This window comes from Seriola dumerili, unplaced genomic scaffold (assembly GCF_002260705.1).
Source record: "Seriola dumerili isolate Sdu_G_001 unplaced genomic scaffold, Sdu_1.0 BDQW01000109.1, whole genome shotgun sequence".
Classification (NCBI taxonomy): domain Eukaryota; kingdom Metazoa; phylum Chordata; class Actinopteri; order Carangiformes; family Carangidae; genus Seriola; species Seriola dumerili.
The window spans coordinates 1,671,004-1,686,006 of record NW_019174364.1 but is presented as its reverse complement, the minus strand read 5'-3'; the positions used below and the strand labels follow the sequence as shown (position 1 = coordinate 1,686,006).

The 15,003-nt window shown below is 41.4% G+C and overlaps 1 protein-coding gene across 2 annotated transcripts; it reads right to left on the bottom strand.

Moving 5' to 3' along the window:
- Nucleotides 1-3,438: 3,438 nt before the first annotated feature.
- LOC111222844 (macrophage-stimulating protein receptor-like) lies at nt 3,439-14,987 on the bottom strand. 2 transcript variants are annotated; one of them, XM_022746703.1, is made up of 21 exons: nt 14,842-14,987; nt 12,746-14,029; nt 11,158-11,334; nt 10,922-11,041; nt 10,667-10,837; nt 10,365-10,531; nt 10,028-10,157; nt 9,761-9,897; nt 9,459-9,638; nt 9,234-9,333; nt 8,725-8,955; nt 8,423-8,569; nt 8,183-8,339; nt 7,911-8,000; nt 7,338-7,538; nt 7,162-7,242; nt 6,887-7,068; nt 6,628-6,737; nt 5,969-6,134; nt 5,748-5,884; nt 3,439-5,552 (listed from the first exon to the last, which is right to left on the bottom strand). In XM_022746703.1, exons 2-21 carry the CDS (start codon nt 13,943-13,945, stop codon nt 5,321-5,323), a joined length of 4,116 nt encoding a protein of 1,371 aa, XP_022602424.1. In that variant the 5' UTR covers nt 13,946-14,029; nt 14,842-14,987; the 3' UTR covers nt 3,439-5,320. The 2 variants fall into 2 exon arrangements, with proteins under 2 accessions (XP_022602424.1, XP_022602425.1); XM_022746704.1 differs by having other exon boundaries at nt 7,338-7,535.
- Nucleotides 14,988-15,003: the final 16 nt, after the last annotated feature.

The following is a 15,003-nucleotide window of genomic DNA, read 5'->3' as shown; positions in this document are numbered from 1 at the left end:
AATTTTGAGTTGGTGTCATTGAAGTATTGCCTATAAATTGGGGACCCCAGGTAGAGCCACTGTTACAATGCAGTGGCTAATATACATGCATATAAACTGAAAACGTCTGTTGAAACAACAAAGATTATATATAATGTTGGAAAACACACATCTGGAGCACTAAGGCATAAACAGTTTATATTTAGAGTTTTGTTTGTTTTATTCTTCAGTATCAGCGGAACACACTGTTTCTAACTGCTAACTATTCCCTGTGAATATACATCTTTGTGGTTACATGTGCAGTTTAATGGTACCACATCATAGTATGAAAAATTCATAAGCATGGGTGTTGACGAAATCTGTTTCATTATTAATGCTGAAGTAACTCTGAAAGTCAGTACATGAAAAAAAAAACAGCAGTGACGACACACAGTATGAGAAGGTCAGCCTATATTCAGTGAATAGTCTAAAGATATTTGCATCACCTTTAAATACGTTTGTGTGTTTATCTTAATAACATGGCCAGTATATTGTGTTTATAACATGAGTCTTAGCAGCAACAGAGTGTGAATTTTTAAGTCACAAAACACCACACATTGATAACAAGAAGGATGATGAAAAACTCTTATCAAGTACAGTTAGCTGTGTGCCTGCCGTGGCCTTGTGCCTCGAAGCACTTTAATTGCACTGCAAATTTGTGTTTGCCTTTCAATATAATCCCATCTGTGGAGACATTCACTGAGAGAGCAGAGATGGGAACAAACATAACACTTCTCTCCATCTGTGACCTCCCAGCTCTTCATCCTCCCTCTGAATGCAGTGTAACAATGGAGAAGAGCAAGGGAGAGGGAGGAGGATTGCCTCACTATTCAGGTATCTACTGATGGTACACAAGCTCAAGGATAGCAGATTCAATTCAGAGAACAAAAGTGTGAGAAAGGCTACAAACCCACATGCAAGATATTTGCACAGGAAGTTATAGGCTTTTAAGATGGAGGCGAATCAGTCTATTACTTAAGAAACATACCGATTGAAAAGTGTAAACCTATGAAATTACTAAAATAAATACCATGCTATGGGCTTGAGCTGAGTGAATTTCTCGGTCTTTATTATAGAGAAAAATGCAAAAATACTTCACAGTTGATTTGTTAAATTTGATAGCTTTTTATACAACGCTGCAACAGGAAAAAAAAACAAAACTATATACTATATACATTTCTTTATGACTAATCAAATATGCATTGTCTCATTGCATTGTCATATTTTCTTTCCCTGTCTCCCTCTGCAGACTTTTTCTCACCAACATCTTGAAAAGCTGAGATACCTTGAGCGATGTTGAGAAACTTCAGACTGTGAATGCGTACACAGCCCAGCTCAAAACACCTGCACGGAAAGGTACAGCAGTGAATCAGGCACGTTCACTTTTCTTACTCCTCGGGCCATTTTATACCAAGTGGTGCAATGCAGAGTGTCTGAATGCCTTGTACTACAACAAAGCCAAAAGCTCATTAGATGACCTTCTCATTTCCGTCACGATACAGATGAATTACCAGATATATAGCATGGATGGATATATTAGCAGAGCTTTGTCAGCATCCGGCTGTGACAGGGTCAGAGCCCCACTGCTTCCAAGCTCACAGCCTTGTTTTGAGCGTGCTTGATAATTTGTTACTGATTGTTTCTCTGTGTCTCAGTGAACTCTCTGCAGTGTCTCTGATCTGGTAATAAGGAGGAGTAGAGAGATCATACATTTTTAGCTTACATCAAAAAATAATGCACATCAGACATGCTACAGCTCACTCAGATAAAAACTGGCAACAGTCATTGTTTGGCACTTTAAAACCAGTGGTCCATCCTTACTCATCATCACTGCAGCTCCTGGGAATAATGTCCCTACACCAGGTGTCCATAGTTAAGATTTAAACTCTGACAGCTACACCAACTGTGTAAACTGGCTACTTCTCTTGTGTCCTCCCATCTGTGGAACACAAATTTGTGTTAAGTCTCAGAAGAAAAACAGCTAGCCAAGACTAGCTAGTTTCTTTTCCCTTGCCTAGTTTGTCATGGATCACACAACAGCTGCTGCACGACATTTGCAGTTTCGCAGATTCCAACCGAACCGCGCTTCGAAACCAGGGCAGTGTGAAATGAAAGTGTAAAATATTTATAAATATATACACTTGAAGACAACAAAAGGAATTTTAGACCAGACACTTTAGGGGTCCGCTGTCAGTGCAGCTCACTGTGCTACTGGCATGAGATGGGCTGTGTGTGTGTGTGTGTGTGTCTGTATAAGTGTGGAAGGAGCATATTTAGTGCTTTCTGAATAAGTAGACCGACTGACACTTAGCGTAGGTGCTCAGGAGCTTCTTTCTGAGAGCCAGGCGTTTCATTGATCCATTGATGGTTGGGTCAATCAATCCCCAGCTCATTATTTGCCTCGATAGAAGAAAACTTCTTTAAAGGGAAATTTTATTCATGAAAGTCCATTTGCTCTTCATGATGAGTAAGCTATACTACACAGCCCGTGAACAGTTGTGTTGTGTTTTCACAGACTCTAACCCAGGTGATGTCATCCAGGTTATCTCGACTTGGATTTACGTCACATTCATGTCATATCGGAGTTGCTGTAGTTACCACTTTCTGACTTTAATGCCCCCTGCTTTATAGTGCAATGCTAAATAAATCACAGACTCTCCATTTAAGCTGTGCAGAGCTAAAAGAGGCTGATTTTCTCACACAAGTGATTAAATCGATACATTCATTGAATGTTTTGGTCATCAGTTCTTTTTGTTTCAAAAAGAGGCCCGCCAACACACTTTCTAATCCACACATAGTCGGCTGAGCAGGCTTACTTTCTCCCTTAGCAACATACTTCTCATTTACAGTATTACAGTATGTCTGTTAACGGGGTCAAACCTGGAAGTTGTCCAATACAGTTCAAAGCCAAAAACTAAACAGAAAAAGGAGAAATTGGCATCTAAAACAAAACAAACTAACACACAAAAAAAATATATTAAAAATAAGAAAAACAGATCCATAGTCAAATCTGTACAAAGAAAATTCGATGCAACTTTTTTCAACTTTCTCATCCTCAAAGCGGGTGCCAGTCTTTCATCTTTCATTTCAAGTTTTGATTCCAATGCCAGTGTTCCTGTTTAATGCCCAATTTTATTTTAACTGCCAACAGCATTCACACAATCCCAGGAGATGAACTGGCAGATCAATCATGAGGTGACACGAAGAAGAGCCCAGACATCTATTCAGAGACTTGCTTTAAAGACTTAAGGCTATTTTGTGGCATCTGGAAGCCTTTATATTTGGTGGCCCACAGGGCTGAGGTGTAGGTACATGTGTTTCTTCCTCACTGTGGGTTCATGTACAACTCATAACGTTTATTTATTGTCTAACCCTTCTTTCCCACACCTCACCTCCTCTTCATCATGTGCAGTCGATAAATACTCTTCAAAAAGATCTGTATTTCATCATAACCAGCACTTCAACTGACCAGTAACCATTTGGGCACATTGCATTTTATGTTTGCTTCTGTAAATAAAAGTAAATCTCTCATGTGACCATTGTTCATGACAGAAAAAAAATACATACATGCTTTGGTTTTTGTTCAGTCTTCAGCTCGAATCATCACATCATTTTCAAATCTCGAACCCCCACCTGAACACAACCAGCACTTGACATTATTAACGCCACCTTTTTCAGTACCTGAAGGCAAGGGATAAAAAAAAAAAAAAAAAAAAAATCTTTTTTTAGATCCATAAATTATTCATAGAGAATATTACAAATGCTAGATACACAGATTAGGCAGAAGCATGCGGTTTTCACTGTAGCTGAGCTGACATAATTCAGACCTCTAACAGTATGTGTTTTTCCTCTCTTCCACCTGGCACAGAACAAGAGCCGTGCTGCCTCAGACCATGTGTCATTGAACTCAGCTTTTTTTTTTCCAGTGGCTTTGATGATCCACTTTCATGATGAACTCCTGTGCCTCGTCTTGCTCTAGTTATCTCCATATTTTTTTTAACCAGAATACTGGTTAAAAAAAAAAGTTAAGAATAAAACTTTTTAGGTGGAACTGTCTTGTTTGACCATCTGCAACAGGATTTTTTCTTATTGTTTGTTCAGGATGTGCTTAGAAAAAAAACAAGTCTGGGGAGACATACACACAATTTAGAGACAAGTATGTGCAATAAACTATCTTTTTGTTCAAAAACACTCTTTACAGTGCAACCCAGAGCACAGTTCAATCTTCAAAGGAGGGAAAGAAACGCAGCAGCAAAAATCAAGTATATGGGAACCAAATTCATTGCCCCTGGTAGAAAGATTGCAGGTCAATATAAACCATTTCTTTGGTTAAACGATTCTGCATTGTCAGTCTAAAAAGTAAAAAAAAAAAAAAATCAGTGCATACATTCTTAAATGCCTTGGACTGTCTAATTTGCTGTGGAGATCATTTTAATCACATGCAAGAAACATAGAAAGCCCCCAAAATATGCCATATGTTGCGCTGTGATGATTGGGTTGAAAGACTGAATTTGTCACATTTGCTTAGCAGATAAATAGAGTTGAGAAATTGTTTGTGTAACACCTTTGCGTTGAGCTGTCCTCTGTAGTGCAGAGCACCACTGCAGCAGTAACTCAAGTATGAAGAATAGAAGGAGGCATCGGTTGCCCTCTAGTGATACTGACAGGTACAGTTGCACAGAGAGCTGACTGTATAATTCAGTTAGGTGCAGAGATTTTTGAGGATCAATGGAGCTGCATCCAGCGTGATGATTTCGCATGCACACATAACCTTGTGTTAACATTACCTTCTAAAGTCTATACGAAGGGGATATATATTATATTCCCATATAGCACAACAAATGTGAGAAAACAAATAAAAACAAATTTGACCCCTGAGCACAAGTCAGCATTCATAGACCCCAGGTCTAACTTTCTAATACACTGACTGAGGCATATATAAAATATCCTCATGGACGTTGACATCCTTTCCTATAAATCTGAGAACAAAAGCACATGTTACATTCACTTTGTCTCATTCACACTTGTGCTTTAGATGTTAGGAAAAGCATAAAAACATTTACTTCCAACTACACGTTGTCTCTATTTTGCTACGAAAAAGAATGACGAACTTCCAGCGTGATTTTGTCTCAGCTCCAGTAAGAGTTTGTAGAACCTAAAGTGTCTTAAATCACTGGCCAAACCTTCTCTCAAATCCTCAGGTTTGTGGACATGATCAACCAACTATGTGAAGAGGTGAGCTGTCCCTCATCCTCTATGCTCCGGATCCTGCTCCTGTCAGAGTCTTAGGGCTCTGAGACACTCAGCTGGCAGCATGACAGTCCGTGTCCAAGTCTGAGGCCTCAGCCTCATCCGCAGATCCGCTGAGGGAGGGGTAAGGCCTTGGCTGGTCTAAGTTGACGTAGGTAACCTTCAGACTGATGTAGTGCTCTCCTTCCAGACAGAACAGGATGTGTTGGATGTCTGTAACCAGACTGTGGAAGCTAGGTCTGCGCTCAGGCTCTGGGTCCCAACATGTCAGCATGATTGAATACCTGTGGAATGAATCGATATGTAAATCTGAGAATGAGTTAGTGCTTGAGTAGCAGGTGAGTAAACTACTGAATGATGGTTGCTGAGCTTAAGAATTATATACTACAACTGAGGAAAAACTGACACACAATTGCTGAAGCTATTGCACTGTATCATGATGTTATGTGATATTCATATGGTGCTGCTATTATTCTTACAGTGTATCAGGGCAAAACTGTGGCTGTGGAAGCCGACGTCCCTTCAACAAGTAGTTTGTGATATCATAGGGGTCCACATCTGGATATGGACTGGCACCTCTGGTCAACAGCTCCCACATTAAGATGCCATACGACCACTGGGAAACACAGAGGCAATGTATTTTAGATACAAATATAATAGACACAGACATATTTCTGTGGCCTGGATTAAGTACACTCACCACATCAGACTTGGTGGTGAACTTCTGTGTTTGCAGGCTTTCAATGGCCATCCACTTCACTGGCAGCTTTGCCCGCTTGTGATCTTGAACGCTGTAGTATTCCTTGTCATAGATGTCCCTTGCCATGCCAAAATCAGCCACCTTCACCGTGAAGGTTTCATCCAGCCTGAAAAGAGGTGACATCTTAAGAAAGGATCAACCAGATGATGTATCTCTAAACTCAAGGCCTACGCCTAAATTTACACAAATCTGGAGGATCGGTGTTGATGATCTGTGATGCTCCCATTAGATATTTGCCATGCACATGTAGGGAGAAAGGTCAGACAATGAGAATGGTATCAGATGTATTATCTAATTCTCTCTAAGAAAGGAAAAAGGTTTACCACCCAAAATGTCAAACTATTCCTTAAATATGTATCGGCAAATAAACAGATCATACAAAGCAAAAAAAACTTTACCACCAGTGTCACAATTATTGATCATCCTAAAAAGACCTTGCACGGATAAGGTCATCTATTTTGCTTTAACACGTCTTTCAGTACAGCATGCAGATGACACGTCAACTTGTCCAGGGACAGTGAAATGGCCTCCTGCGGGCAAGACAAAGCTTTTCCACTGACATCTCACAGGCCAGTCATAAGTGTATGATTCACACTTACATGCAGTTACGTGCAGCCAGGTCTCTGTGGACAAATTTTTTCTGGGCTAAATACTCCATCCCCTTGGCAACCTGAAGCCCAAACCCGATCAGGTCTTTCACTGTTGGGTTCTGTGGAGGACAAAGACATAGTAAAATAGAGCTGACTAAACCTAGAGCTCATGGTCTCCAGTAGTTAAAAACTCCAGGCCAGGTTGAGAGAGAGCAAATATTCACAGTCATGACCCTGCTGGTCCAGAGAGTCTCATTGCGTAAGTTACCCTTTTCTCAGAACGGATGAAATGACGCACATCCCCGTGCTTCATGTATGGTAGTACCACCAGAGGGAGCCCTTCTTTAGGTAGCATGATGCCCAGCAGAGACAGTATGTTAGGGTGGTGGAAACCTTTCATGATGATGCCTTCTCTAAGGAACTGGTCCACCTCCCTCAAATCTGTGATCCCTGTTTGTGAAACACATGCTGTTATACAGACAAGCCTAGCAGCCAAGAGCTCATGAAATGATGATTTCCTTAATAGAATAGGCATTCACATACTGTTCAACGATTTTACAGCGCAGTGGGTCTCTTGCTTATTGCTGTCTATCAGGTATCCATGGTAAACTGTCCCAAAGTGGCCTGCACACGAAGAAAAAGTGGTTGTTATGGAAGTTCTGTGAAGAAAGAAAGAAAGAAAGACAAACAAAACAAACAAAACAGACCACAAGACTTACCTTTGCCAATTATCTGGCTATCCTCAATTCTGAGCATGTCAGCAGGGATCAGCACATCTTTGACTTCTTCAAGGAGATCAGAACTCATGGAGTTATTGTCCAGTGGCACTAAAGGGATGGACAGATGATCATAGCTGGCAGCATATAATAAACCTTGGAATGCCATTCCTCCTGATCCTGATGTTTGACTGGACAGATCTACTGCAACACACAAGCAAAAACACACACACTGAGACGGTGTAAAGTTGTAAAAAGCCAGTCGAATCTTTTGGTACTACTCAAACCGAACAGACTTTCTCTTTATTCAGTAGGTTCTAAAGATACAGAGAAATTTAACTAATATGTGCCCTGATGTTTTACATTTATGTATTTATTTACCAGTCTCTGTACAATACTACAATGTTTTGTAAAATATATATATACATAAGGTTGTACTCCATGGGGCTGCTGCAGGGTTAGATGTACAGGATGAAGACAAGGGAATGGAAGGAACAGATGGAAGATTCAATTTTAGATTTAATATGGAGTTATGAATGAATGATTAAATGAATGAATGAATTTTAGATGCCACACCTCGCCTGTAGTCCCCTGTCGGCGAGAAATCAGAGTTGCTGCCAATGCGGTTCCGTGAAAGCATTGTTGATAAACGATTCTCTACTTCAGCTGAAAGGACACATTCGATAAATAAAAATCTTTGATCATTAAACCAAATATACGGTAAAGTCGGTGGAAAACGTCCCAGTTGGTCAAGGGAATAATAAACAAACCATAGCTCAGAATGAGCATACATTAAAAACTTCTCTTTACAAATCATAATCACAGTTGTAATGTATAATTTTTCTCACCTCTCTTTTTCTTCCTTATATGGATCATCACGAGTAATGCCAGGCCAGCACCCGCTGCAAGTGCAGCAAGGATCCCCAGTATAATGCCCACAATCAAAGTTTTGTTGTTGTAATAGACCACTTTACCCACGTCATTTTCTTCCCCGTTCACAAACACCTACAGCGGTGGATAAGACGATTACTTCCGATAAATATACACGATTTATTATCGGCTGATAAGAAGGTTGATGATTCTCTTACCTTGACGGGCAATCCCTCGCTGGGAATGATCAGGCCTTTAGGAATCCTGCACGTCAGCTCATTTAGCAGCACTTGAACGTTGCAGTCCACACCACCGATGGTCATTGTGATCTTCATGCATGTGCTCACTGTATTCAGTTTACTATGCTGTTACATATGTGAAAAGAAAAACCGTTTCAATTCAAAAGACAAGTTTTAATTGGTGTTCTGCGTAGAGTAATATACTGAAGAGTGCAAGCTTTGCTATTATTAAGATTTTCATACAAATGCATGAGGAAAAAAAAATGTGTGTGTGAACATACATGCAATGATACTTCTGTATCTCCTGGTTTTAGAGGTAATTCATTGTCATCATTTTCAAAGGGAATGACTTTTGCGTCAGGGTGGTAGTCAAAACGTCTCTTCCAGAGGTCACGTCCTCCGTCCATGTGAATAAAAATCTGTCCTGTGTCAGACTTTTCCTGTGGCATTTCCTCTTGAAAAGCAGGGGTCCAGCACTCCATATGCGTGGCATTTGCTGTGCCATTGCACACCTCAAGGGAAGTCAGCATATAACATTTCATTTTAAATCTCGACTACTGTGAAAGTTTGGCATAATTGTAAAGCAATATTGGGAAAGAATGAGTATGGCTGGCCTTTCAGTCACAAACAGGTTCACAAACTGCAGCTCAGTTTATATGTTAATGTAAAAGTACATCATTAAATTGCATTTCTCTGCACACAGCATGCAGTTTAATGACCTGCTTTGAATTGAATAATGCGCTGCGTCAATAAAGTCTTACACAAGGACTAAATCAAAGCTTGAACTTACTTGTTGAACAGATTGCTCGTGGAGATTATTGGGAGTGTACTGAACCACAGTTCTGTGGGCAGAGTCAAGATTCTGACCTTCTATCACCAGCTTGGAGCCACTGAATGACAATATAAATAAGCATGTTAATAAATAAAACTCACTGCGTGCAAACATGGTTTGTCTTGTTATGATCATTTGAAACATGAGTCTTTCAATAAGACCAGACTGGGGTCAGTGTCCTACCATCTGAAACTGCAATGAGGATAAACAGAGTCTATAACAGGGTTTTTCTTGTAGGAGAACATCTTAGTGGCGGTCACTTCAGAGCCGTCAATCACAACTTTCACATGTACTGTCCTGACACCTGCTGCAGCTGTTGTGTTGCAGACGATTGAAGATAAAGCCCCACTTCTTTCATGAGCACTGAAAGCAGTACAGATCACAGTAACCAAATGTGTGCAACACTAAAAGCCTTGAATGGAAAGGGATATCTGAACACAAGGGATATCTGTTAACATCAACATGTAGCCATCTACGTTGCTCACCTTTGAATGTTACACTTGTTGTTTCCAAAGAAGACATCTCTCTGTATCCCAGAACTAAGATACCTGCCTGTCAGTGTAACCTCTGTTCCTCCAAACAAGGGCCCGTAGTCAGGTCTGATTTCTGTTATGCTCGGCTCCTGATTAAACAGAGGTGAAACATAACATGTTACAATCTAACATTGCATTATACACAATATTCCCATACATAAATATCATACAGAGAATGTATTGATACATAATCTCATTACAAAAAGATGTTATTCTCACCACAAAAGAGAAGCCAGACTTCTGAGCTATGCCTTCGATTGAGTAGCGACCTTCCACTTCACCCTCGTGCACTTCCAGAGTGATGTTAAGGTTCTGGTTTGGTGTTTGGTCGTGAATCCTGCATACTAGCCTGTATTAAGGAAACAAGAAAATGATGTGTCTATGAATTCTGTAGATGGAGATATTCCAGTGAAGCAGGAGTCAAGTGGCTATAAATACTATTGGTTTATCAAAAAAGCATTGTCACCAAAACATGGATGGAGAGGCTTGTTCATCCGTTGTGCGTGTGAAAATGAACTGTCTGTGTGGCATGTTATTTTGCATCTGTACTACTCACAATTCACTCTCGCTCTTTTCAGGCAGGATAGTACACAAAGTCCCAGAGCCCACTGTGATGATGTGGGTTTTGCCGCTGATGATGGCAGGTCGTAGACCGGACTGAAAGTCCCTTCCGCATAATGTCACCTCTGTCTCCCCACCAGCAGGTGCCATCTTTGGGAAAAACTGCAGACAGAAGGATCACCATCCAGAATATTAATCAGTGTCTCAGTCCAATCAGTGTGATCAATGTGACTTTATGACTCATGGTTTTTAAACTTCATGCACTGCGTAATCAGTTACAGCTAGCAGCAGATATACCTCTGTTATGACAGGTGCACAAGAGTCTTTGTTCCACTGCGAGGTACATTCATGCTGCCGCGAGCAGATTCCTGAACACCAGCCACAGTTCATGAAGCGTGGAGCCGTCAAACACGCAGAGCATGTCATAAAATGAGTACACCCTGGTCCTGCAGTGGGCACCCTGAACATCTTGATGATGGAAAGATGGAGATGAGGGTGGGGTTAGCAAGATGTAAAAGAGTCAAAAGATAAGCACTCATTAGAAATATGTACCTGATTTCCAGCAACAAAGAGAAGTAAATCCTCTGAGTACACAGTTGCTGTCCGGGATATTGCGGCCTCTCCCAGAGAATAGTTGGCAAAAACCAAAGTCCTGTACGTGGTAAGAACCACCTAAATCAGAGAGACGGAGAGGTGATGTCACAAAGATATTAGTTTTTGGACGTCTTAATATGTAATCAAAAAAAGCAGAGAAAGAAATATAATATACACCAGGTGTATCTTGTTACCTGCAGTATCCTGCCATCTGAGGTACCAAAATGGCCCAGCGTGCAATTCCCGAGAGTGGTGACCAGGACAGAAGTGAACAGGACATCTCTCATCCGCCTGTTGAAGAGGTCTACTCTGTAGTATGGCTTTGACACCAGAGTGGGCATGTCACTACATGTGTCATTACCTTCAGAGCTCTGTGCGAGTGGGTGAAACAAACAGCACAACGATGTTAGCACATAGCCACTAACAGGAAGTCAAATACTTTTTTATACTTTACAGCAACGGGGCCCTTCTAAGCAGATAAAGTACATTTACATGCATGACCTTTGACGGGAATAAGGGTTGAAGGAGTAAGCAGAGGGAATATTCATTCATCCTGTCACAGCAACAAGCTGTGAGAGCTACAAGGTCATAAAACAGCAGTGACTCCAGCTCCATATGTTGATTTGGTATGCAGATTGTCGGCTATTGAAACTGGACTGGAATTAAAAGTAATTATCTAAAGGATAGAGGATATGGATGAGGATATGTTGAACAAATGGTAAACATTCCATTCTTAAGCAAAGTGTCTGACCTGCCCCAGCATGCCTCTGTTCGCATGAAACTTTCAATGACCTATATTCATGTCGTTTGAACTTTTCAGTCACTTAGTACCTCAACATTTCGTTCTTGAATACACTCGGTATCTAAGTTATGTTATCGCACTCATCAAATTCAAGAAAAAAGTTGATGAAAACAGTTTTCAGATAGATTTACGATGGTTTCAGCCATCAATTTGCCGCTCACATAAAATGCGTAAAAGCCAGGCACGGTGTAACACAGTCCCTCCCCTTGAAATTCCACCTTTTTATCAGTAGGATTTATAACTTGTGTTTGTTAACACACATTCCTGTAAGTGTACACATGGCTGTAAGAGCTCAAAGGACACAGTCTGAACTCCATAAAAGGAACAGACCACACCTGTATTATTTTGTCGAGAACCAAAGCCAAATGATCTGGCCAGTTAAAGTTATTAACCTTTTGAGTTTCTGTTTCCCTCCACTTAACTTCCTTCTCTTGTAGCATATCAGTTAAGGACACTGACCGGGATCAAACTTTTAAAACAAAGAAAAAGATAAATACGGCGAGCGGAGAAACCACTGAGTCAGTTATCTTGAAATACATAACGCTCTGCACTGTAAACAGCTGCCACCCTTTCACTAAGAAAGACTGAAACTTAACAGAGCAGAGAAATGGTGTGGCAATGTGCAGGTCACACATCTGACTCATCCACCTCTCCCAGTTTTCTCATCTGGCCTTGCTCTCTCTCTCTCTCTCTCTTTCTCTCTCACACACACACACACACACACACACACCCCTTCATCCAGCAGTTAAGATTTACATTATGTACTAACTGTAGCGTCACTACATAATATACTATCTGTCATGGCTCAAGACAATATTAAACTGTAAGCTTAATGATAAACTGCTTGTTCCGATCACAGGTGACTAAATGACACACTGTTTGTCTGGACATGTCACTTCCTGTCTGGACACAGCGGACCTTTGTACTATTACTCTGCTCTGGTGACAGCCAGACATATAAAAAAAAACAGAGTTACTCACTTCATGTGGGCAGCTCTCGCATGGCTGGAAGTGGCACAGACCTCTGGACAGCTGCTCTGTACCTGACTTGCAGCAGGCCTCCACGCCCTTGTCAATCGCAAGGTTTACTTTAGTCAAAGGGAAAGCACACAGGGCTGAGTTTTTCTGAGGTTCACCGTGCTCATTCACCTCTGCAAACACCCCGTACAGAATATCTTCTTTCCCGTCCACCCCCAGCTCTTCGGCCAAGTCCTTCCCCGCTCGACCAAAGTGGGCTGCTTGTAGCCCGTTATACACAATGTCCTTGTAACCCTCACTCCGTCTCCTGCGTTTTGGTTCATACCGACACTCCAGGACCACCTCTCTGTACATCCACACCTCAGGAATTAATATGGGCAGTCGTCCCAGACGAGTCTGAAAAGCTGAATTCTTCCTTGAGGGATTTTCTCTTTGCAGGGACAGAAAGTAAACATACTCCTTGGTAGAGAAGCTGTAGATGTAATTAACCCGGTAAGAGTCCCGGAAACTGGGGAGCACTGTCAGGCCGTTCATGACCATATGAAAGCCATCTTCAGTTGAAAGTGGCCTCATCACTGATATGGACCTCCTGGGATACCTCTGTGCCACTTCGTCATTGACAGAGGCTGCTACAAAGAAATAGGACGTGGCTGCCTGTTCAACAATGGTGACTGTGGTGCCAAGTGGGCTGGCCAGACAGTCAGGACAGTTGGATGGAGAGTTTTGCTCTTTTTTGTACAGACACTGAGGCTCAGGCAGGGGAAGGGAAACGTCAATGGAGTAACAGATCCCATGCTGAGTACTCCCACAGATGTACAAGTACAAATAGGGAAGTCCAGCAGGATCCAAAAGCAGAACCTCATTGTCTGTATCCACTGGATCCCCAGGATCTGTTTCTATGTCACACACCTGACAGGTTTGACATTCTGGGCTGCCAACAGGTCCAGTTCTCACTTCCCATATTTTTTGCATAGTATAGTTGACTGCCTCTATTACATTCTGGCATCCAACATACACCTCTGGCTGCTGCGAATCCGTCTGCACCACTATGTTCTGTATGGGCCTGTCTGACTGGAAGTGGGGGAGGGAATATTTTACAGTGAAATCCACCGGCCTCTGAGGAGCAGGACATGGGTGCTGCCCTGAGGCGATGTGTGTCTGTATCCATATGCATACTGTCAGCAAGGCGGCCCAAGTGACCATCTCCACGTCACAGTCCACAGTGATTGATTGCTACCTATAAGATACCTTCCTCAAAGAGAACATTCTGGAGGACGAGCAGGAGCTCTGTGAGGGGAGACAAGACAAGAAATGTTGAGATTTAACAGGCAGAGAAGTAACATTTTATTGTCACGTTCAGGAGAGTTTCACTGCTTTTGAAGTGTGCCTGGGAGATAATGTCAACATTTGAGCTTGTTTAAACTGAGAAATACATGAGGAACTGTGGAAAGAGGAAAAAAGTATCAGCTGCTGTTTTCCCGCTGAGCCCCGTGATGTGGTAGCTGATGGGTTTTCTTTTTCTTTTTCTTTTTTTAAACATCTACAATGTAAGACAAATGACACGTGATATTCACTTACATGGCATCGCTGTGAAACTATGAAGCCAGTGGAAAAATAATAAACTCTAATGTGGGCAAGACATGATATGCTGCAACTTGTGGAGCAACTATGGAAATGTTCAGGTCCCTAGAGCCATATACAGAGTAAACAGAAAAGTTTAAGTAAGCCTAATATTGTCAAAACGTAAAAATACCTAAATCAATGGGCACTCATATGCAAATAGTTATCCCGTATTCCTAATTTTAATACACCACTGGGCATTGGTCAACTATTTTCAAAGTTTCCAAACAGAGAAGAACAGGTAGTCTACACTCTACACAATGTTTTCTAAAGGGAGAACATTGTGTTAAGATGACCATAATTAAGATCATTTATACTGGTAGTAACTGTTAAAATTAAATGTCATGTTCAGGAAAGCAAAAACTGAGCCGGTGAGTTGTGAATCGTAACCAAAGTGCGTTGAGTCATTCATTAACGTGGGCCAATAGCCGCCCCAGACATCCTCTCTCCCTAAAAGTTTATAAATTAATACATCTTACCTCGCTTTGAAAAAGTGTTGGGGTGTCGTTGAAATTCACCCAAAGATCCCAAAACGTGAATTCTTGACGAACTCATAAATTTCCTGCGTTAGTGACGCTCTACTCACTGACTTGCAGCGAACTCACCTGACAGTGCCACTGCCGCACAGTTTACACCGACAC